The 22,829-nt window shown below is 43.4% G+C and overlaps 1 protein-coding gene across 4 annotated transcripts in view; it reads left to right on the top strand.

Moving 5' to 3' along the window:
* The first annotated feature begins 14,564 nt into the window (after positions 1-14,564).
* Positions 14,565-22,829, top strand: part of LOC146859224 (uncharacterized) — a 121,099-nt gene continuing 112,834 nt past the window's right edge. For 3 of the 4 annotated variants that reach the window (XM_085646962.1, XM_085646961.1, XM_085646960.1), the window contains exons 1-2: positions 14,565-14,718; positions 20,631-20,651. In XM_085646962.1, coding sequence (XP_085503088.1) covers positions 14,670-14,718; positions 20,631-20,651 — 70 coding nt within the window. In that variant the 5' untranslated portion in view covers positions 14,565-14,669. The remainder of the gene's footprint in view (positions 14,719-20,630; positions 20,652-22,829) is intronic. The other variant, XM_085646964.1, reaches the window with a different exon arrangement.

Genomic DNA, 22,829 nt, shown 5'->3' with positions numbered 1-22,829 from the left:
GCAAGGTTCATCTCTGGCATTGTGGTAAATGCAGTTTTGGTTACTTGCTTGCTTCAAGAGTGTTGGAGTGTTTCGCCACAGTTGGCGCAGATAGTGCTGATCTCTAGACACGTGGTTCTGGTTCTTTAACCAACATCAGTAGAGATTACAGTCTTTCAAATGTGGAGTTTGCTAAGTAGGCTGCCAACATCTTTCTCAGGTCAGGTACCTCTCACAGGCATGCGGTTGCTTCATCCACGAGCTCGTAAGCTCAATAACTCATGGGAGAACTATTAAACAGAAACAGGGGTGGGAGTACACCGCTTCAACTCCCAGAAAGGTTCGCCCCTGGCATAGTGGTAAATGCAGTTTCGGTTACTTGCTTGGTTCAAGAGTTTTCGAGTGTTTCGCCACAGTTGGCGCAGATAGTGCTGATCTCTAGACACGTGTTTCCGGTTCTTTAACCGTCATCAGTAGAGATTACAGTCTTTCAAATCTGGGGTTTGCTGAGTAGGCTATCAACATCTTTCTCAGGTCTGGTACCTCTCACAGGGAAGTGGGTGCTTCATCCAAGAGCTCTTCAGCTCAATGGCTCACAGCAGTACTATTAAACAGGAAAAGCGGTGGGAGCACACCGCTTCACTTCCCAGCATGGTTCGCCCCTGGCATTGTGGTAAATGCAGTTTCAGTTATTTGCTTGCTTCAAGAGTGTTCGAGTGTTTTGCCACAGTTGGCGCAGATAGTGCTGATCTCTAGACATGTGTTTCTGGTTCTTTAACCGTCATCAGTAGAGATGACAGTTTTTCAAATGTGGAGTTTGCTGAGTAGGCTGCCAACATCTTTCTCATGTCTGGTACCTCTCACAGGCATTAAGGTGCTTCATTCACAAGCTCATCAGCTCAATGACTCACAGGACTACTATTAAACAGGAGCAGGGGTGGGAGCACACCGCTTCACCTCCCCGCAAGGTTCGCCCTGGCATTGTGGTAAATGCAGTTTCGGTTACTTACTTGCTTCAAGAGTATTTCGCCACAGTTGGCGCACATAGTGCTGATCTCTAGACACGTGTTTCTGGTTCTTTAACCGTCATCAGTAGAGATTACAGTCTTTCTAATTAGGGGTTTGCTGAGTAGGCTGCCAACATCTTTCTCAGGTCCGGTACCTCTCACAGGCATTAGGGTGCTTCATTCACAAGCTCATCAGCTCAATGACTCACAGGACTACTATTAAACAGGAACAGGGGTGGGAGCACACCGCTTCACCTCCCAGCAAGGTTCGCCCTGGCATTGTGGTAAATGCAGTTTCGGTTACTTACTTGCTTCAAGAGTATTTTGCCACAGTTGGCGCAGATAGTGCTGATCTCTAGACACGTAGTTCTGGTTCTTTAACCGTCATCAGTAAAGATTACAGTCTTTCAAATGTGGGGTTTGCTGAGTATGCTGCCAACATCTTTCTCAGGTCAGGTATCTCTCACAGGCATGCGGGTGCTTCATCCAAGAGCTCGTCAGCTCAATGACTCACGAGAGTGCTATTAAATAGGAACAGGGGTGGGAGCACACCGCTTCATCTCCCAGCAAGGTTCACACACTGGCATTGTGGTAAATGCAGTTTCAGTTACTTGCTTTCTTCAAGAGTGTTCAACTGTTTCGCCACAGTTGGCGCAGATAGTGCTGATCTCTAGACACGTGTTTCTGGTTCTTTAACCGTCATCAGTAGAGATTACAGTCTTTGAAATTTGGGGTTTGCTGAGTAGGCTGCCAACATCTTTCTCAGGTCAGGTACCTCTCACAGGCATACAGGTGCTTCATCCACGAGTTCGTCAGCTCAATGACTCATGGGAGTACTTTTAAACAGGAACAGGGGTGGGAGAACACCGCTTCACCTCCCAGCAACGTTCGCCCCTGGAATTGTGGTAAATGCAGTTTCAGTTACTTGCTTGCTTCAAGATTGTCTGAGTGTTTCGCCACAGTTGGCGCAGATAGTGCTGATCTCTAGACACGTGTTTCTGGTTCTTTAACCGTCATCAGTAGAGATAACAGTCTTTGAAATTTGGGGTTTGCTGAGTAGGCTGCCAACATCTTTCTAAGGTCAGGTACCTCTCACAGCCACGCGGGTGCTTCATCCACGTGCTTGTCAGCTCAATGACTCACTGGAGTACTATTAAACAGGAACAGGGTTGGGAGCACACCGCTTCACCTCCCAGCAAGGTTCGCACCCTGGCATTCTGGTAAATGCAGTTTCAGTTACTTGCTTGCTTTAAGAGTGTTCGAGTGTTTCGCCACAGTTGGCGCAGATAGTGCTGATCTCTAGACGTGTGTTTCTGGTTCTTTAACCGTCATCAGTAGAGATTACAGTTTTTCAAATTTTGGGTTTGCTGAGTAGGCTGCCAACATCTTTCTCAGGTCAGGTATCTCTCACAGGCATGCAGGTGCTTCATCCATGAGCTCGTCAGCTCAATGACTCATGGGAGTACTATTAAACAGGAACAGGGATGGGAGCACACCAATTCACCTACCAGTAAGGTTTGCCCCTGGCATTGTGGTAAATGCAGTTTCAGATACTTGCTTGCTTCAAGAGTGTTCGAGTGTTTCGCCAGAGTTGGCGCAGATAGTGCTGACCTCTAGACACGTGGTTCTGGTTCTTTAACTGTCATAGGTAGAGATTACAGTCTTTCAAATGTGGGGTTTGCTGAGTAGGCTGCCAACATCTTTCTCTGGTCAGGTACCTCTCACAGGCATGCGGGTGCTTCATCCACCAGCTCGTCAGCTCAATGACTCATGGGAGTACTATTAAACAGGAACAGGGGTGGGAGCACACCGCTTCACCTCCCAGCAAGGTTCGCCCCTGGCATTGGGATAAATGCAGTTTCAGTTACTTGCTTGCTTCAAGAGTGTTTGAGTGTTTCGCCACAGTTGACGCAGATAGTGCTGATCTCTAGTCACGTGTTTCTGGTTCTTTAATTGTCATCAGTAGAGATTACAGTCTTTGAAATCTGGGGTTTGCTGAGTAGGCTGCCAACATCTTTCTCAGGTCAGGTTCCTCTCACAGGCATGCAGGTGCTTCATCCACCAGCTCGTCAGCTCAATGACTCATGTGAGTACTATTAAACAGGAACAGGGGTGGGAGCACAATGCTTCACCTGCCAGCAAGGTTGGCCCCTGGCATTGTGGTAAATGCAGTTTCAGTTACTTGCTTGCTTCAAGAGTGTTCGAGTGTTTCGCCACAGTTGGCGCCGATAGTGCTGATCTCCAGACACGTGGTTCTGGTTCTTTAACCGTCATCAGTAGAGATTACAGTCTTTCAAATGTGGAGTTTGCTAAGTAGGCTGCCAACATCTTTCTCAGGTTAGGTACCTCTCACAGGCATGCGGGTGCTTCATCCATGAGCTCGTCAGCTCAATGACACTCATGGGAGAACTATTTAACAGGAACAGGGGTGGGAGCACAACGCTTCACCTCCCAGCAAGGTTCGCCCCTGGCATTGTGGTAATTACAGTTTCGGTTACTTGCTTGCTTCAAGTGTGTTCGATTGTTTCGCGACAGTTGGCGCAGATAGTGCTGATCTCTAGATACGTGTATCTGGTTCTTTAACCGTCATCAGTAGAGATTACAGTCTTTGAAATTTGGGGTTTGCTGAGTAGGCTGCCAACATCTTTCTCAGGTCAGGTACCTCTCACAGGCATGCAGGTGCTTCATCCACCAGCTCGTCAGCTCAATCACTCACAGGAGGCCAATTAAACAGGAACACGGGTGGGAGTACACCGCTTCACCTCCCAACAAGGTTCGCCCCTGGCATCGTGGTAAATGCAGTTTCGGTTACTTGCTTGCTTCAAGAGTGTTCGAGTGTTTCGCCACAGTTGGTGCAGATAGTGCTGATCTCTAGACACGTGTTTCTGGTTCTTTAACCATCATCAGTAGAGATTAAAGTCTTTCAAATTTGGGGTTTGCTGAGTAGGCTACCAACATCTTTCTCAGGTCTGGTACCTTTCACAGGCATGCACGTGCTTCATCCACGAGCTCGTCAGCTCAATTACTCACTGGAGAACTATTAAACAGGAACAGGGGTGGGAGGACGCCGCTTCACCTCCCAGCAAGGTTCGCCCCTGGCATTGTGGTAAATGCAGTTTCAGTTACTTGCTTGCTTCAAGAGTTTTCGAGTGTTTCGCCACAGTTGGCGCACATAGTGCTGATCTCTAGACATGTGTTTCTGGTTCTTTAACCGTCATCATTTGAGATTGCAGTCTTTGAAATTTGGGGTTTGCTGAGATGCAGCACTGGGTTCTCTCCTGATAACAGGTGAGTAAGTCGTAATTCGTAGTTCGGCTGATTTTAGAGGAATATTTGTAAGTTCTAAAACTCCACACTTTGAAACTTTTCTGCTGAAAACCACACAATGGATTCCTATGGAAGGAAATACAAGTTACTGGTAAGTACGCTTAGAATTACTTTTCAGGGTCAGTGCTGGGCTAAAAGATGCAGCACTGGGTTCTCTCTTGATAACAGGTGAGTAAATCGAAATTTGTAGTTCGGCTGACTTTAGAGGAATATTTGTAAGTTCCAAAACTCCACACTTTGAAACTTTTCTGCTGAAAACCACACAATGGATTCCTATGGATGGAAATACAAGTTACTGGTAAGTACGCTTAGAATTACTTTTCAGGGTCAGTGCTGGGCTAAAAGATGCAGCACTGGGTTCTCTCCTGATAACAGGTGAGTAAATCGGAATTCGTAGTTCGGCTGATTTTAGAGGAATATTTGTAAGTTCCAAAACTCCACACTTCGAAACTTTTCTGCTGAAAACCACACAATGGATTCCTATGGAATGAAATACAAGTTACTGGTAAGTACACCTAGAATTACTTTTCAGGGTCAGTGCTGGGCTGAAAGATGCAGCACTGAGTTCTCTCCTGATAACATGTGAGTAAATCGGAATTCGTAGTTCGGCTGATTTTAGAGGAATATTTGTAAGTTCCAAAACTCCACACTTAGAAGAATTTCCAAGTGAAACCAGTCAATGTTAGCCTATGGATGGAAATTCAAGTTACTGGTAAGTACGGTTAGTATTACTTTTCAGGATCAGTACTGGCCTTAAAGATTCAGCACTGAGGTCTCTCCTGATAACAGGTGAGTAAATTGGAATTTGTAGTTTGGCTGATTTTAGAGGAATATTTGTAAGTTTCAAAAACGACACTTTGAAACTTTTTCAGCAAAAAGCAGACAATGATATCCTATGGAAGGAAATTGAAGTTACTGGTAAGTACGGTTAGAATTACTTTTCAGGATCAGTACTGGGCTCAAACATGCAGCACTGAGGTCTCTCCTGATAACAGGTGAGTAAATCGGAATTCGTAGTTCAGCTGATTTTACTTCGGTCCAGTATATATAGAGCCACTTTCCTACACCATCCCCTCCCTTCACCACTGTGCGAACACGCCCTGTGGCGCATTTTAAGTTGGGGAAATGATTCCCCTTCAATCTTGAGGGTCCGTAGAGCCCAACTAGCTCATTAGGTACACCCAGTAAGTACCTCAGAGCTTCGTAACAGAGAGATGTAAAAAGGCGCACGGACTGCACCACCTCTGTGCAACGCAGCGCAGTGGCACTTCCAGGAAGCACCTGGTGGGCTACTTGGCCCCCAGGGTCCCTCAGGATTGAAGAGGAATTTTTTCCCCAACTTAAAACGCACCACTAATAGCCCTGGGGACCCCATCCCCTGGGGCCTGGCCACCTCGTTGGGGAAAGTGGGGGGGTCCCAATCCCCCCACGGTCCCAGCCGGCTCCCGCTTCCTGCGGGAGCCGGCATTGCTTTTCCCCATGGGGAGCAGCTAACATGCTGCTCCCCATGGGGAAAAGCAATCTGCTTTGCTTCATTGAAGCGAGAGCAGGTTTCCTTGCTCTCGCTTCAATGAAGCAAAGCAGTTTGCAATGGCAGAGTGGGAGCCACGAGGCTTCCCGCTCTGTCATTGCAAACTACAGTGTCCCGGGGGTGGGCACCCCAGGACACTGCAGGAGCCGGCCCTGGGGGGTGGCAGTCCCCAGGGCCATCATTGGCTCCAGGGGGGGACCGCGCGGCCCCCCTCCCTCTTAATTTAAAGCCCCGGGGGGTGGTGGTCCCCGGGGCTCGGGGGTCTGTAACGGACCCCCTATTTTAAATATTTAGTGCCCCGGGGTGGTGGCGGTCCACAGGGTGTGTGGGGGGCTCGAGCTCCCCCACACAGGTACTTTATTTATAAAGCAAGCCCCGGGGGGTGGTGGTCCACGGGGCTGCGGGGGGGCCATGAGCCCCCCGCAAGTATGTAAATAAAGCCCCGGGGGTGGCGGTCCCCGGGGCTTGGGGGGTCTTTGAGCCCCCTCACCCACTTTTTGCAATGCCCCGGGGGTGGCGGTCCCCGGGGCTGGGGGGGCTAAGAGCCCCCCCACATGTTTCACAAAAACCCTGGGGGGTGGCGGTCCCGGGGCTGGGGCCCCTCTTTACTATAAAATATTGCCCTCGGGACTTGGCCGGGGGCTAATTGTAAACGAAGCGCGGGAGCACACGCTTCGTTTTTTTTTTTCCAGGAGCGGGATGCACGGATCCTTAGCGCATCCCGTGATTTTAAAAAAACAAAATTATATGTTTTTTTTGGCCTTGGGGGTCCTTGTGGGACCCCCTGAGCAGGCCTAGGGGTCAGGGTGTTTCCACCCTGCCCCTTTTTGCGTTTTTTGCGTTTTTTTTGTGCTTGTGAGGCACAAGATGGCTGCCAACACTTCCTGATTCAGACTGTTGGCAGCCAATTAGCATAAAGCTCGTGCTCGGGAGGATCCGCGGCCCTAGATATATCTATCTTTTTACTTTTGAATATCTCAGGAACTACTGAATGGATTTACACCATTTAACCAAAAGGCACAAGTGTGAACCAAGGGCTACCTCTTTGCCAAATTTGGTGTAATGCCATTCAGCAGTTCGGGCTGTAGCTGCGTTAACAGGTCCTACGGGAAATTGCATGGGCAAAAACGCGTTTTGGGACCACCCTTTTTTCTCGGCCCCCACTTGACGAATCACCACAAAACTTTCAGGAGTGGACTGGAGCTGCCCAAAAGTTTGGAAAATTTCGCGAAGATTCGTCAACCGGCGCCAAAGTTATTCCCAATAGAATGTTGCGGATTTCCTATGGAAAATAGGTCCTAACTATAACTATCTACTGGCGACCGCCAGTAGATAATATATATATGTAAATATATATATGAAGTAAACTCCTTTTTGCAGTTGCTTTCCCTCTGCGCTCAAGAACTGAGTACGGACCATGAATGTGTGTAACTTCAAGATTTTATTCTGCTTGTACACACAACTCCATCAGCATGACGCATTTTGATCCCAAGGGTTCTTGATCACATGACGCGCTACACAGTGCGAGGTTCGTTTAAATAATTTTTTTTGTTTTTTAAAGTGACAGCAACATTAATTTTCACAATCGTCGATCGAATAGACATAGAAAAAATGCTTTCATTTTAAAAGGAGTCTAAAATCATGGCTCATACAAAATATTTGTTTAAATACATAGACAATGGGCCAGTTTCTGTCTATGATCTTTTTAATGTTTTTACCCTGCTTACTGTAACCAAATATAAACCTAAATGTCCCCTCTTTTTCATTGGTGGCTAAATCTGGCTTGATTTGATTATTGAGGAGGGTGTCCTTGCTTGTATCACTGCTTTTCCGAATGGCATTGTCAATGCATCTAGGGGAAAAACCCCGAGCTAGAAATCTATTTCTGCTAGATATTTGTGCCTGTCTAAGATCCTCTTCACTACTACATATGCGCCTCAACCACAACATCTCCTCAAAAGGTAAACTTTGTATTAAGTGTTCAGGGTGGGCACTGCTCGCATGTAGTACCGAGTTACCCGCGGTGGGTTTTCTGTGTAGTGTGGTACGTAGCTGACCATTTTTAATGTAAATCTGAACATCTACGAAGTTTACGGCTTTGGAAATGATTGACTCAGTGAACTGTAAATTCAGCTTGTTCATTCAGATTTTGAACAAATGTGTCTGCATCACTCATTGTACCATCCCAAACCCCAAATAAATCGTCAATGTATCTCAACCATTTTTTGACATTATTACTCATTCATGTCACGTATTCTTTATGGAGGACCAGCTCCTCCCACCATCCCATGTGCAGACAGGCATAGCTGGGGGAGAAGCTGGCCCCCATTGCCACTCCTCGTTGTTGATGATATCATAAATTTTCAAACATGAACACATTGTTGTTGAGACTAAACTCTACCATGTTAACCAACATTGCACTGTGTTGTTCAAAATCTGGCCCCCTAGGTGCAAGATAGTGTCTTAATGCCCTTAGTCCATCCTGGTGCTTAATGGATGTATATAAGGACATCACATCCAATGTGATAAGCAGGTAGTCGTCTTGCCATTTTATGTTTTGGAATTTAGAGAGAAAGTGCCCAGTGTCCTTAACATATAAGGGTAGCTCTTTCACATGGCTCTGGAGAAAATAGTCCACATATTGTGAAGTTTTTTCTAAAATGCCGTTGTGGGCTGATATGATTGGCCTATCGGGGTCTGAGGGGATTTTTGTGCACCTTCGGTATAAAATACATTATGGGCGTCATGGGCTTCTCATTTTTCATGAATTTATATTCAACAGTTGTCGAAAGTCCAGAATTTTTCCATGATACTAGTTTCATGCAATAACAATTGTACATGCTTTTTAGATTCTGATGGTCATAGCGATGGTCGCATTCTTTGTCCCTTAGTTGTGTCATAGCTTCTTCTATATAATCCTTTTTATTCAAAAGCACCAAATTACCCCCTTTGTCCGAATTTCAAATGATTATATCTTTATTCTCTCTTAGTTTGTTCATCAGTTGGTGGTATTGTAGCTCTTGTTTGTTGGATTTATTTTTTATTTTGGCATTCACTGCATAGTTGAGTTTTTTAATGCTGTTCGTGACCTGTTCATTAAAAATATCGATCGAGTCCCTGAGAGAAATAGGGGTAAATGTCGACCGCGGTTTGAAAGGTGTCCTGCACTTCTGGTGTTCAGATTCGCTGATCCTGCGCTCTCTTTCTTGTATTAAAACATCACTTTCTTTGGCCAACTCATGTATTGCTTGCAGAGATGGCATGTCTGTTGCTGTCAAATTAAATGGTGGGGACTGGGTCAGTTGGCTGTCCATTAAGTGTTTTTTTGGTTTGATCTTGCAAGAGAAAGTGTTTTTCGAGTTTTAATGTTCTTATGCTTCTGTACAAATCAATCCTGGTTGCCACATAGTTTAGGAAACTCTCTGGGCAGTATGATAAGCCCAGTGCCAACAGTTGCTTCTCCGCCACATTGGGTGTAACGTTGGTCAAATTGATAATAGTTTGACTATTGGTAGTTTGAATTTGATCTACCGGTTCCAATTGCGTTGCGGTTGCCCCTTCTGTTTCTGTTTTGGTTTTGGCTGCTGTGCGTTTTCGTTTGGCTTGCCGTCTTTACCTGCGCTTGACGGTTGAGTTCCTGCTTTTCTGTTTTGATTTCGTGGGCGCAGGGTGTCCCTGCGTTCGATGCATAAAAAATCCACTTTGTCCGCCAAGGAAATGTTGGCTGGAACGTGTGCCATTGCTTGGTGTCTGATCTCCATTTCCGTTTCGCTTTCTTGGGACAAATATGATATTGTGTTAAACAGCAACTTTCTGCAAAAGGGGACATTAAATATATCCATCCCCACGATATCCATGTCATGTATTGTATTTATAGTATATATTGGGGCATAATTATAACAGTCATGCACTGAAGTGCAGCAAACACAATGAACAAGAGGGAGATGAACAGCACCATATTTGCAAAGACATTAAGCATTTCTGCTCTCTTCTTGTGCTGGAGCATGTACGGCTGTCATGTGCCTCTGCTGGCACCCTTGCACCATAATGCAAGTGTCTCAGGGAGGCGCAGAATTGGTGCAAGTCACTGTCTACAATTCTTAATAGACAGGGATTTGCATCAAAACCCATGGGTGTATGGAAACCTTCATGCACCATCCAGGTAAAGCGCCTTGATGCAACGTGTGGCAAGGCAGCATTGACACACTCACCCTGCCCCGCACTCTCCATTGGCAGAAAGCGGAAAGAGAAAATGGTAATAAAATCTTTTTATTACCATTTTATTTTTACATCATTCTACAGCTGTCTAGAGGGGGGGCGCTCCTCTGCTCCCATGAAGGAACCACCGCTGTGAGGCCTTAGCACATCCAGAATCTTCGGCAAGATGCCACACAGGCGCTTTCCCACATCTTGGTAGCATGTCCAGATTCTGTCAGAAGCCCCGTTAACTATGGGCTGCCACACCACCACCGAGCTGCGAGGATGGGTAACATCGTCACTATCAACATCCTGTCTGTCAGAGCAGCGTCTGCAGACCTTCAGTACTAACAGCAGGTGGGGTTGCTTTTAAGAGATTTCCACAGAAACATCGTCGACATTGCTGTGTTCTTTGCCACTTTCTTGGGTCAGGCTCAAAGAGTGTGTCCTCCTGGAAACTACAGTGCCCAGCACGCCACTCAGGGGCTGCTCATTCTGACTGAATTCATATAACCTACACTAGCACTATTTAGTGATGGTGCCCAGACCAACCTCATCTGCTATAATAACCACACGGAGTCGCTACTAGTCTTGAATTGGGAAACTTTCCGTATCACCTTTTCCAGACCTCTCGTTGTGGTTACTTTTGTGCCCTTGACTTCCTCAACTACGCAGGGATTGTACTAGTACTTGGTCACCCACAAGGGAAAGGAGATCTCTAGTAGGTCTTGTCCTGGAAGTGTCTTCATTGGTGCATGTTCTCCGAGCATCTGACTGGTTTGGTGGACTGGGTGCTTCTTCTAACTCTGGGCAATGAACTCCGCTCTGCAGTTTGCGGAGATTTGTTACCGTTCCTCAACGTAGCGGAGTCAGCTATTAAACTGCACCCACAATGCTTTGATTAAGCAACGTACATGCTAAATGCTAAAAAGCATATAACAAATTCACAAAAGTGAACTTTAAAGATAAAAAATATCAGGCAATGAGAGAGGTGAGGATTTTGGGGTCCCTAGGGGGAGGACCATGCAGATGCCTTGAACACAAAGAGCATATCATGCTGAACGATTCAGTGGTGGTCCCATCCTCTTAGGACCACCCCAAGCACAGTTATGGGCAAAAATACAATCCCAACCAAGTATCATAGTATCCAATATCAAAATAATTCTACAAAGAGCTGCAGTTCAACTAATCATTACTAGGTGTCCCTCATGAGTCTTTTTTTCGTCCAGGTGGGTGTGACTGATTGATGCAGTGTCCCTGGGAGGCGGGCTCTGTGGCCTGAAGAAGTCTTCTGCTCCCTACCTAGGGGCACGGCACTCACGTTGATGCCCAGGGTGCGCTCGCAGGAGGCAGAGGCTGCAGTGGCTCTGGAGCGGTTGGGCACTGTGTTGCGAGCGGCCGCATTGATGTGGCTCCAGCTGAGCGCATTGTGGCCACAAGAGAGTTGCGCCACTCCTATAAGCACCAGAGCGAGTCGGAGCCAGCAGCTGGCAATGTCTGTGGCCGCAAAGACTCCCGGCCAGCAGGTTTGTGGCCGTTGCTGTTTCGGGGGTGGGCTGGCTGAGGGCCACACACACTCACGCAGCCGCAGGGGAGCAGAGGCACGGCAGCAGAGTTGCAGCAGCAGTGGCCATGGTGAGCGGGCCACACTGGAGCTGTGTGAGACGAGGGTGGAGGGGCACGCGATGGGGGTCATGACCACCTTGTTGCCAATGTGGTGTTAGTGACCCAGGCCTACCTCTTCTGCTGAAATATCCATGAGAGGTCGCTATTAGTGTTGTAGCGAGGTAAACTAAAACCACACCCGGAGCCCCAGGCTTTTTATTAACTAGCTCTGTGGTCCCATGGCATACGCCAGCCCCTACCACTTTTGTGACACACATGGGGGTCGCGGCCACTTCCCCCCTGTGTCGTCAGACGTAGTGGGCTCACCCAAACATTTGGCAACACTACACACTAAGTGTGATCTATAGGCCAATGTGCCAAAACACGCTTCTGTTCTTCCACGTTGAAATCTTTTCTGCTTTTGTAATACATCACCATGGGCCTCACTCCCCTTCTGACAGAAAAAGAGACAGATGTTATATTTTATTTTGGTGAACAGCAGCAGCCATGTCTGGCCTTCATCCTTGCTTACCACTCTTGTCAGAACATGCAACAAAAATATAATTTATGCTTGGTGGTCTAGGCACCTCTAAAACCGTGTCCACGCACAACATCTTGGCTTTTTTATCACAGAAGTATTTACCTCGGCTGTGTGAGTGTAGTTTGTGACAAAGGGGTTAGGATTCTTACTTATATGTTGTCAGTAAGAATCCTAATACCCTTTGTCACAAACAGCATTGGCCCAGCCGAAGTAGATACTACCATTATCAAAGTATAGATGATGTTACAATTGGGTACGGTTTTGGAGGGCCTTAGACCGCCAAGCTTAAAGTAAATCAGTCACAGTATAGTGTATGTGCGGCAAATGGTAACTGTAAGCGCACAATGATTAAAAGAAAACCTTGAAAAACCAGCAATGACATTGTGTTGTTTTTCATTTAGCAGTGACACACATCACAATCTGCAGTCGAGGTCAAATAATTCATGTGACTTTTTTTTCTTTATCTGCTATATTTCTTTTTCTGATGCCATGGTGGCTCAGCGTTAAATGTCAAACGTATACTGATTTATAATTATTTGTCATATTTGGGGCCATATTATGTATTGGGGTGCACTTTCCCTGTTTGCACCTGCAGCACCTTAAAATAGGTGTGCCAGGCGCAAACAGAGAAAGTGCGCCATATTACATAGAATGTGATGCCCCCAGGGCAGTCGCAAACTCGTGCGCCCCTGGTTGCAATGCCTTCAAGTGAAATACAAAGCGGCTTTAAATCAGCTGCTCCGTGTTTCATTCTGCAGGGTGCTACCCGCCTGCACTTAGAGATCCCCTTGCAAGCAGGTGCAGTTACTGACTGCATCTGGCTGAAACAGCATGTCTGAGGAGTCCATAGGACCCCCCCTTTAACTCTTGCAGAGGGCTGCTCTCAGGGAGCGTCCTGACAGTGCGCACTGTTAGTGTGCCTCCTGACAGCTCCTTTGCCACTGCACATGTGTCTGCAATACAGCAGGGGCACAGAGGCAAAGGCATACCCTCATTTGCATGGGGCACGCCCCCATTCAAATGAGGGAATGCCCCCTGCAGATAGCGCTGACGCATTATGTGCGCCAGTGCTATCGGCATCACAGGAGGGGTTGCACAAGCATCTGCAACCCCTTCTGTCAAACTAGAGTGCACCAGGGGCCGCAAAGCGACGCAAACACTCTATAATACGGCCCCTGGTGTGAAGTTTAACTGACAAACATGGAGTCTACAGGTACTGTTACCAAGTTCTCAAAAACTTCTAGGCAACCAGATCTGAAATGAAGTAAATGGAAGAAGGGGTTTGAGGCACACACGAGGGCCATTGAAGGAGACATTTGTAGAAAAACGTGAATGAGTCTTGCTAAAGCACTGCCTGGGAGCCCAAAGGGGAAGAAATATTAAAGCATTTGCATCCTCAATCGTTATATGAGGAGGAGGAGAATAATTTTAATGAATATTGCATTTATACTTTATACACAGGATTTGAGGTCAGGAGAGGCCCAAGACTGCCGAACATAAGTAAATCAGGGGTTCTCAATCACCTAGCACAATCACTTGTTTTGTTCCTCCATTGAAGTAGCTGTTTTTTGTATATTGAAAGTTGTTGTCAGCTCACTGAGCAACACTTGATTTCTTCTCTGCACCTTTCTCTGAGCTTTTGCGAGTTTGATGCAAGAAGGCTCAGTAAGTTAATGCTTGTTGCAGACATCTGCAATGATTTGCAGGTCATATTTTGGAGTCCCAGCAAAGGCAGCTGACTCTTACCTCCTTGGAGGCCAGGAAATGGAGTAGCATTATATTTGGTAACACCCCAAGTTACCAATAATGAAAGAAATCTGTGCGGTATTCAGTATTGTTATCTCAGTCTGCTATAAAGTTCTTTGGTTATACTGAATAAGCAACTACCTACGTCATTATCAAATTAAACCTCTTGATGTCATAACTACACTTTCACAATTGCTTTATTAACCATCTTGCTTTCTTAAATTTTCTTGGAAACCACTATTTTACCACTCGATTTTCAAACATTTCTCAGGGGAGAACCCCAGGAGTCGCGTTATTCGCCACACTTGCTCAACACCGGGTACTCATCCAGAACAGTAAGACCAGCTCTTTCAAATGACACCAGCCGCCACTGTGTACTCTACTTCTGGCAAATAAACATTTAATTAAAGTGTCTGTGAATCTCACTATCTGGTAAGAGCCAAACAAATATCTGGATGAAGAAATAGTGACGCACATCTAGGCCTTATTTGGCAGTAGTACCTGGTGTGGTGATGTGAATTATGTATTCTGGGAATCTTTATTTCATGTTCTTCAAACATTGGATACAAAACAAAGACTTAAGGACTAGCCCTACCCCTGGTTTGAATTTTAAAAAAATCCTTTGCTTGTGCTGCTCCATTGGCCATAGTACTCAGGGCTTTCACTTTAAGACAGTTGAAGGGTGCTAGAGAGACACACAGAGAATTCCTTCTGTTGGAACACTGCAGAGGCCACAATGAAGTGCTTCATCCTACTCCTTGCTTATGTGACTGTCACACATGGAGGTTAGAAAACAGGCATTAATCTGTGCTTTATTTATTTATAAAACATTTTCATGTAACTCTCCTGCATTAAAATTGATCAAGCTGCTTTATGAGAAACATAAGAATCAAATGCAATAGAATTCAGTAGATAAGCGGAAGAGGTAAGTATGTATATGTTTTTTCAAGGTGAGTAAAGATGTAGGCTGAGTCCTTAAGTTCAGAGAGTCTCCAAGGGTTTGTGAAAATTTGTTTTTTGCCATTCAATATTTCAACCTGCATTTATCCGTTTTTTGGGTTTTATTGCTCATTAAATTGTTATTTATTCAAAATTATTCTTGATTAAGTAGAAATAAATGAAGTTGTAACTCATCTGTTCCACATGTATTCATAGTTTAGACTATTGCCTGCGTTGCTGCATTGGCTGCGTGCTCCCAGTTGTTTCTTTTGTTTTACAAATGAACACAGAATGGAACTCAACTGATTTCTAGCTTTATGTGAATTTAATCACTAAAATCTAAAACTTGGAGAGTCACTGCATCTGTGATTAGCATCCAAACCTTATGTGCATGAAATCCATATCATGTAGAAAGAAGAATGCGTAAAATACACTTGAAAATATTTATATCGTGTTTTCAGTAAAAGGTGGTATTATGTCGATTTCTCGTTATTTTAACGATTTTTTAAAACATTTGTTTTCACTTAGTGTTTGAAGTTTCCTTTGAGCTTCTTTTTTATGTTTTCTGGGGTTTTTTTGTACCAGTGCATGCTCAAAATACTGACTCATAATAAATAACTCTACTAAAGCACTCTCAAAATATTTCTTTTTAAACTAACAATTCAAGCTATGTACAGTTTTACACATGGCTCTTTTCATCTACTGATTGCTATATTTCCAGTTTGTACGTTTAAGCACGGCAAATCAACTTGGCCCTTCAGTCGCTCAGTATATCTTGCTTAGCGTTTTACGTCATAAACACAGGACTTACAACACTGGCTACTGAAATATTGGTATCGCTAAGAACAAAGTTCACATGCCTGAAATGGAATCACCGCAAAACACAAAGAGGTGGTATTAAGTGCATGGTCCGTGTCAGAAAATATTCCTTTTTGACATGGTCACCCCCACTTTTTGGCTGGTAAGATTTGTGATTTTGCCTGAAAGTGCACAGGGTTCCTCCTATCCAGGTCCCCAGTTCCAGAGCTCTTTCCTAAAATTGTACAATTGCTTCCCCAATTGGGCAAACTTTAGCTACCACTGTAAAAAACGGTGGAGTTCAGAAGGTGAATTAGCAATAAAATGCATTCTTTTATCTTGATACATTGACTGCTCCTTCAAAGACAGAGGTTAAATGTCATGCTATGTCCTCTGACACATTGGGGCTTACTCTTAATGAGGAAATATTTTCTTTTCTTTCTCTGATTGCAAAGTGAGACGATTTTGCAATGTGAACTTTGTGACAATCTCACTAGGGTACAGGCAGGGCAACTGGTATTATGTGGCTGGAGAGGCCCAAATCATAATTATTTGGCATGGTTGAATAAATGATGTCGAAATCAAAAACACAAATTATGCGGCTTAATGCAGCACACCTGTGTGGTAGTAGTAATTCATTATTTTGCCATTTTTACACGTTAGCGCTATCTGGGCAACAGTTGCACCTCATAAGGACCAGTATTACATCCAAATACAGCTATCAGCAACTGAAAGGGGAGCATTCAACCTTTGGTAAAGACCTTCCACTGTGTAACATCACATGATGTAGTGTTTTGGTAACTTTTGATCTGATTGAGCTTGAAACTTTTTTTTTTTAATCTGCAAATTATGCCACAGATGGTGGATTATGTGGCAAGTGCAGCTAATTCATAATCATGTGGAAAACTACATGGCTTCAGAATGCCATAATTCCAGTGGCCCTGCATGCAAAAAGTGTGAAAAGAAAGACTGCAGCATGTCAATTTGTTTCTAATACACACAAAATGTAAATACCTGTAAATAAGCAATTATGAAAGCAAAAATGAAGGATATTTTGTTTTTTATTCCCAAGTGCAATGGAAACAAGGATTTCAACAAGATTAAAACAAATCTTGGTGATGCATACGTGATAAATATTGTATTATATTTTATTGCAGCATTTACATAGCACTTACAACCCCTATGTGTGGCAATGAAGTGCATAGTTACATGAGCAGCAGCCTACGGCATGTAGATTGGTGTGTGGCTGGAACGTTGTTGTCTATGTTTTAAGATTCTATGTAGGAAGTGCTTCCACTTCATGCATGATCACAACAAAGTGCGCTTATCGGGATATGCAACGTAGCCTGTAGCAATGTGGTAGATGATGAGGTGGGAGAGACACAAACACAGTTTATGGTTTTTAAGTATGTTAGCAGTTTTGAACAGCTGTGCATGTTCCTTTATGGTATTACCTATGATTATAGTCTGCTTAGATAGTTACATAATTTGGTTGTCCAATCAGACATTTTGTGTGTGGGCAGGATTGGCATGGTTGGAGGGAGAGAGAAGTGGAGAGATCTGCTGAGATGTGCATTGTTACTATCATCCTATATCTGCTTGGCATTGTGAAATATAAAGAAGCAGCCATAGTGTATTTATATCTGGAACCTGCATTGCTGAGCTAGAATAAATCCCTCTGATTGCTCCACAGTGTGTGACGGATCTTTTCAATCATGACATGCTAGTGATAGCTTGTTTATTGGCTGCACAGTACTGGTAATGGACAATCCTCATAGTAGATAGGTCTTATGTGAATATAAGATGTGTAAGTTATAGTTGGCGACTGACCAACCTCTGAGTCTGATGGTATACTAAGTGTGAGCTAGAAATGTTATATATAAAGTTTAATAACTATATATTACCTCATAGAACAATAGGTCAGCCCTCCTTACCTTACCTGCCTATAGAAAGTAGATTGATGGTTGTGTTGCTTCCAATCTGTGGATAGTAAGCTGAAGATTGGATTTTAGGTTGTGACTGTCTTTACTGGTTCAAATTGCTGGAATGTGTGGATGTAGTTTTCTTGTAAATAAGTTTGCTATCAACAGTCTTCTGAAGTATATCTGCTCCTGAATGCTTCGAATGATGGCTGATTGTGATTTCCAGACCTTGGCAGTTTTCTCTGAAAAAGCAGTGCATCCTACAGATTTCTTATACTAAGGTAGTATGGTGATGAGCGGTGCAAACCTGGAGTCTTTGAAATTAGTGTATAGGTGTAGCCGTCCTTTTCCTTGCAGACTCTGTAAAAACTGCCTCGAACATTGCAATTCTTGCTATAGAGAGCTAGTGAAGTGATTGGAAGCATGGAGCCTTGTGCTCTCTTAGGTGAAGGCAGAGAATTCTTGCAGTAGCAATTTGAATGAGTTGTATTTTGCATATGATGAATGCAGGTACGCCAAGGTATTGACTGTTGGAATAGTCAAGCTTGGAGATTACGAGTGTGAGATTAGCTTGCAGTTTCTGTAGGTATCCATGTTATGGAAGGATGCAACATAGTAGAAGGCACTCTGTTTTATATTATGAACACGTGGTATCAAATATGGATCTGAATCCATAGTTGCCCCAGGGTTTCTGACTCATTTTGATATTGTTGGTGGTGCCTCATGCTCCTTAGGCCATATGAGGGTAGGCTGGAATTTTAACCATTGTCTGCAGCTCATATTCTCGGTCGGCTGTATTTAGCTTTAGGTGGTTATTCGTCTCCATGTTTTTATGACCTGGAGGCAGTCATCAAGTTTTAAATTGTAGAGGTCTTCCAGATAATCAATTTTTTAAATGATTTGGAACAGGTGAGGTTGAATGATTTAATCAGGTTTGGTAAGCGGGTTAGGTAGAAGTTGAATAATAGATGGGAGATGATGAACCCCTATGAAACATCACAGCGATGTGTGTGAGTGGCTGATGTGAAAGCTGGTATCAACACTAGCTCACAGTCATACCTGAGAGAGCAATAATTTAATGGGCATTAGCTGAACTCGCTTCTTACCTTTCACACATGATATGTCAAACAATGATTTCCTGAGTGAAAAGATTTCACAACTGTATGGGACATTGATGTTATCATGTTGTTCTTGAGGCAACAGATTTCATGTTGTTTCCTATTCCTGATTCTTAAGGGTGTCACTTTCTAAACCTACTAGCTATTTAGATGAAATGTACAATCAGGAAATTCCAAATTCCAATATGCCATATTGCTTTGATTAGCCTGTTATGCTGGGACAGAGTCATCAAAAGTCATCAAAAGTCAGGTGTGATTTACATTTGACTGTACTTTCCCCAGCCTACACCGGCTTATTGTGAAATACAGCCTGGTGAAATAAGGTATCTGCTCTAGAAATCATTATTTTGTGTGCAGGAGCCAGCTTTTGTAGGGTAATCGACCTATTGCAGAAGGCTGAAAATACACTAATTCGCTAGTGTGAATCTGCAATTGCCTAATATAGCCTGTCATGTTTTAAAGGGCTTGTATAACAGACCATCTTTCAAAAGTAATTTAATATCTAGATAACTGGTTCAACACACTGAGGATTCATTTCTTGAACCACATATTGTGGAAGCCATGATCATGACATCTGAGGCTGAAAACATTTGTATTACAATTGACCTGTCTAGACATCTCAGAAGAACATCAACTAATATTTTCAGATGTTTATATATTGTACTTTGAAATCTGTGTAGTATGAATCTCCTTTTTGAAATTTATTGAGAACCTTCAACATTCTGCTTTATCTTTATCTAATTTATGGCCATAGCAAATACATTGCTCTTATGAGGTCCTATGTAATAATATACTGAATGCATAATACTTGGTGAACACTTGGGATAGCGTTTTTATTGGGAGAAGGGTAGGAGCCCTTCCTTCCTAGCCAGAGCCTGCAGCTTGTTTTTACAGTGATCGATCCCCACTGAAATGTATTGTGCTCCCAATACTGATTTGCACCCTGTACCCGGCTACCCTTGTGCTGCTGGTGGGTACTGTTTGTGCTGCCTTGGAACTTACCCATTGCTCACTTTAACTCCTGGAGGTTGGTCCTGTAAATCAATGTAGTGCACTTGTTTGCCGAACTTGTTCTTCCTTCCATAGGTCAACGTTGCACAGTGTCCACTTTTTAAAGTAAAAAGAAAGAATCTTTATAAAAGTACTTATCTGAATGATTTTTATCTGATGTTAAATCATATATAAAGGTACTTGCCATTTGTTTAAATTGGTGTGGATCTCCTTCTCGTGTTGTCATATATTAATCATTGTGTGTATTTACAAATGTCCTGAACTTCTCTGCATTAAGCCTAGGGTTGCTCGACCACACTATACCCTAAAAGAGCACTTTGGGATTGCATAGCAAGCTCCTGTTCACACATAAGGGAACCCCTGGACTCTTTACATGGTATATCAACCTTATGATATATCACATAAAGAGACAGTTTCCTATACTCCACCACAACACAAAGAGGTGGTAATCACTACATGATCCCCCACAACACAAAGCGTAGTCATCAGTGCATACTCCACCACAACACAAAGAGGTGGTAATCAGTGCATGCTCAATCACATCAAAAATAGGTGGTAATCAGTGCATTCTCAATCACAACAAAAACAGGTGGTAGTCCGTGCATGCTACATCTGCCTATGAATCACTGGAAAGTGTATTGAAAGCACTCAAAGACACACACCCACATCCAATGCAGGTACTACATTATGATAAAAGAAGGATTTCTGGTAAATAGGTCCACTCAGCAATGTACTTGCCTGCAGATTCCCACCAAGAGCTCCAAGGGTGGAGAGTGCCAGGTTGTCACAACAGAACAGGAAATGGGGATATAGCAAGCAGTTACTTTCTGGGGTCACAACACTCATTGTACTGGCCCTGCTGATGAGTACACAGATTTTTCTAATGCAATGTTTTATTTTTATTTTCAGGAAAACTAGTACATGGTGGAGGTAAGGAGTCCTTGCATGGATTACGTGAGGGCACACCGTGAGAACAAGTAAAGTTTACTCTAGATCATTAGTCTGTTTCTAAAACTTTGACATGTGAAACCTATTGTAATACTGACTGTAAAGACTGTAGAAAATGCCTTATGCCTTAGCTTTCCTTATAGGTGTGGTAACACTTATAACTCTCCAGGGCAGATCTACTACCTTTTGGAATATGGCGCATTACGTGCCATTACAACGCGGTTGTTAAAAATGAACTTGTTGTTAGTACGCAATGTATTATGTCACAAGTCTTTACAACGACTTCCACTGGGGGGGTGGCGCTGGACTTAGAAATAGTATTATTTACTATTTCTATTAAAGTTTGCATAACAGTAGGGAAGGTTTTGGAAATGTATTTCCAATACCTCAGCACCATCTAGTGGAATTAGTTGTAAAGTATTGTGATGTCCTTACTTCACGTTGTAAAGGTATCGCGGTGTAATGACCGCATTGTAAAGGTTGCTTCCCACCTTTTATCTCAAAACAGTGCTGCAACAAAAGTTGCTGTGTTGCGTCACAGAAAGCGATCATAACAACATAATATCTACAAATATATAGTGCTGTTTTCTCTATTCCAAAGTGGCACACATTAGGTTTCCGTGCGTCAATGCGTACACTCTTGGGCCATTGTGTAATGCTGTGTGTGTGATGTCATGTATAGGCTTTTCTACAGGAAGAATAACCTTTCCGTACTAATTACTATGCTTAGATATAGTTTAACCATTATCCTACTCCGTATGTATGCTGAACGGTTCAGCACACATATACATTTGGAAAGGTTTTCAATTCAATTCAAATGATCTTTATTCGGATATAAACAAAACATCCATAAAAGTACATACAAAATACACCAGACATTCTTATACACAGTCAAATAAGTGCAGATTCAATACGCAGATACTGCAAAAATAGTTCTAGATCAAACATGTCAGAAATTTCCAGAGAATACATCTATTAAAAAGCATAAAAAGTCATCCCAATGAGTAATAAAACATATTTTAAAAGAGCAACATGTCTAAGGTACATCAAATGTGCAAATATGCAGTGTGCAAACAGTAAAACAACCTAAGTCATTGATAAAAACTAATCTTAGAAACAGCGTATCTAATGGTACATCCAATGTACAAAAGTGCAATGAGCAAAATAATAAACAGGCTTTCAAACCAAGTTCATTAAGGTGAGTGGACAGCCAATGAACAAAACACAATAAGTTAACTTGGCAAAATGATCAACACACTTCAGGTCGTGTTCATTGAGGCACGAGAACGGACAGCAGTTTGAAGAAAGTGGTTGACTCTGTAAATTACATCGTCAGTACTTAACATCCGTAAAGCTCTGAAAGCCTCATTAAAATCCGTCAGGGCATTAGCTCTCAAATAAGGGATTAGAAAGTGTTTGGTATATTTTACATAAAAGCCACAAAACAATGTAAAGTGCAACAAACTTTGCTTTCCACCCTGGTTACATGGGCAGAATAGACTCCCCAAGTTATGAGGGTAACCTAAGGGGAAGCAGAGTAAGTTTACCACACTCCCATCCCTAAATCTAAACAGCAAACTCCGATTCCATCTGCCCAATTTCTTGCGTAGGTAGCCTTGGGGCATGTTAGATGGCTTAGTACATGATATTTGTAGTGGTATGTACCCAATGATTACTGGCTTTGTAAATTCGATTTTTTCTCTGTTCACTCGATACAAATCAAATAAGGCCCTTTTCACTATGGTCTTATGTGATGGATCGATTGTTTCGGGTGCTGAAAAGAGATGCCCCATATCTACGCTTAGAAGGCTCATCTGTACCGCGTTGAGCCAGGGAATATATTTTGCCCGCTCACTTTTTAGGCAGTCTAAGATTATGTCACGAGTCAGTGAGGCTGCTGGATTACGCCAAATTTTTAACCAAAACAGAGCAGGTCTAGATTTTATAAAGTCCTCTATATATGGGAGGTTCAATTCTCTATGGCACACGTATGATGGTGCCGAGATAACACCCCCCAGTACCCTCCTACAGAATTTATTTTCTTCTATCTGGATGTTCGTGCAGCTCGAGTATCCCCACACCTCGGCACCATAAGTTCCTGTAGGGACGCACTGGGTTTTATAAATTTGTAAAAGTGATAGAATGACTTCAGTATGCTTT

The sequence above is a fragment of the Triturus cristatus genome, chromosome 3_2 (genome assembly GCF_964204655.1).
Source record: "Triturus cristatus chromosome 3_2, aTriCri1.1, whole genome shotgun sequence".
NCBI lineage: Eukaryota > Metazoa > Chordata > Amphibia > Caudata > Salamandridae > Triturus > Triturus cristatus.
This window is presented reverse-complemented; position numbering and strand designations above follow the sequence as displayed.